Source organism: Myotis lucifugus, unplaced genomic scaffold (genome assembly GCF_000147115.1).
Source record: "Myotis lucifugus unplaced genomic scaffold, Myoluc2.0 scaffold_78, whole genome shotgun sequence".
NCBI classification, from domain to species: domain Eukaryota; kingdom Metazoa; phylum Chordata; class Mammalia; order Chiroptera; family Vespertilionidae; genus Myotis; species Myotis lucifugus.
In genome coordinates, this window is record NW_005871126.1 from 2,953,085 (window position 1) to 2,954,759 (window position 1,675).

Below are 1,675 nucleotides of genomic sequence, written 5' to 3' on the forward strand. Positions count from 1 at the left end.
TGATGAGAGCGAGTTCTTTTCTTCTCCGGGAAGGGCGGGGAGCGAGGGTCCTGGCTGGCGAGGCGGAGAAGCCCGGGGCTGGATAGCGGTCCCGGGCCGCCGTGGAAATTTCCAAGGACTTGGCGCGGCGCGGAGAGCGCGTCTGGGGGGTGCCTGGCGGCGCCGCTGCGCGGGAGGCGGGGAGAGGCGGCGAAGGGCGCTGGAGCATCTCTCGGAAGGGGACGCCGCGGGCCAAATGTCTGGGAGGGAGCCGAGCCGCTCCCCGGACCCACGCCGCGGGCGACCGTGATGCTGCAGAACCCGCGGGAGCCACTGGTCGCCGCCGCTCTCCGCGCCGGCGGAGAACCCAGCGCCCGCCTTCTTCAGGGGAAGCAACCATGGCCGTAGCTCGTGACTTGCCCCCCGGCCACGTCCCCTAGAAAGACATCCTTGAAAAAGTTGCATTTCAAAAACAATCCTCACTCTGACCTCTGGGGCCGTGGGGGCCGAAGAAGCGTTTGTGCGAGCGCGGGCAAGAAAGCGAAAGGTGTGTGTGCATGGGGGGCCACTTCGCTTAGCGCTGTGCTGAGGCTCTGGTCTTCGCCGACCCCCCCACCCCCGCCCCCCGGGACCCTGGGGCTGCGATGAGCCCCTGCGGGCGGGCCCGGCGGCACACGTCCAGAGGGGCCATGGCTGTCCTGGCGTGGAAGTTCCCGCGGACCCGGCTGCCGGTGGGAGCCAGTGCCCTCTGCGTCGTGGTCCTCTGTTGGCTCTACATCTTCCCCGTCTACCGGCTGCCCAACGAGAAGGAGATCGTGCAGGCGGTGCTGCAACAGGGCACGGCGTGGAAGAGGAACCAGACGGCGGCCAGGCTTTTCAGGTACCTCTGCCCTCCTGGCTCCTCCCCGCTCGTGTCCTTCCCCCCCGGTGCGCGGAGGACAGGGTCACTAGCGAGGACCGCCTCGCAGAGGCATCCCTTTCTTCCAGTCTTTCCTTCCCATTCCTGACCTGGAGACTTGAGGCTGGAGCTCTGACCGCCCTTTACCTCAAGAAAGAGGCAGACACCTGCTTTGCCGTGCAAAAAGCCTGTACGCATTTTTGCCCAAGCCTGATTTGCAGTCTGCGACTTGGTGATAACTGGCGGGAAGGGGGGACCCAGGCGAACTTTGTGCCTTGCACTTAATGAGAATTCCTCTCTTGGGCTCTGCAAGACATCTGAAGCTGTAGAGAACGAGAAGCAGGTCGGCTGTGTTTTAATGAGGTTCGGTGAATGGTTGGCAACACACATCCCTGATGAGGGACTCGTGGCCAAGTCTTGGGCAGTGAAAACATGCACACTCAGCCAGGATCCAGTGGCTTTGTGCAGTGTGCCTGTCACAAACACAGGGCACTTCCTGATGCCCTACTAAGAGCCGGTGCTGTGTCATTTATATGTTGAAGTCTCAGCAACTTTCCAACAACAGCTATTAGCCCCATCTTACCAACCACAGACTGAGTCTTCAGAAGGATCCTTCTCCAAGGTCAAGTACCTTGGAAGTGTCCCTGCTGGGCTTTTCATCACAAAAGCTCTAAAGCTCCCAGATCTTTCTATGGGCTTAGGCGGGGGAAGCCTTCTGAAGGATGGGAGATTGCGTTAGGGAGGGACTTGACCTCAGAAAACAGACAAAAAACGATAACCAGGTTGGATACCAGAACT

The 1,675-nt window shown here is 60.9% G+C and overlaps 1 protein-coding gene across 2 annotated transcripts in view; it reads left to right on the forward strand.

Annotated features, from left to right (window-relative positions):
• The first annotated feature begins 167 nt into the window (after positions 1 to 167).
• ST8SIA1 (ST8 alpha-N-acetyl-neuraminide alpha-2,8-sialyltransferase 1) overlaps positions 168 to 1,675 on the forward strand; it is a 133,582-nt gene continuing 132,074 nt past the window's right edge. Inside the window, exon 1 of one of the 2 annotated variants that reach the window (XM_006090657.3) lies at positions 168 to 859. In XM_006090657.3, coding sequence (XP_006090719.1) covers positions 624 to 859 — 236 coding nt within the window. In that variant the 5' untranslated portion in view covers positions 168 to 623. The remainder of the gene's footprint in view (positions 860 to 1,675) is intronic. The other variant, XM_023755537.1, reaches the window with a different exon arrangement.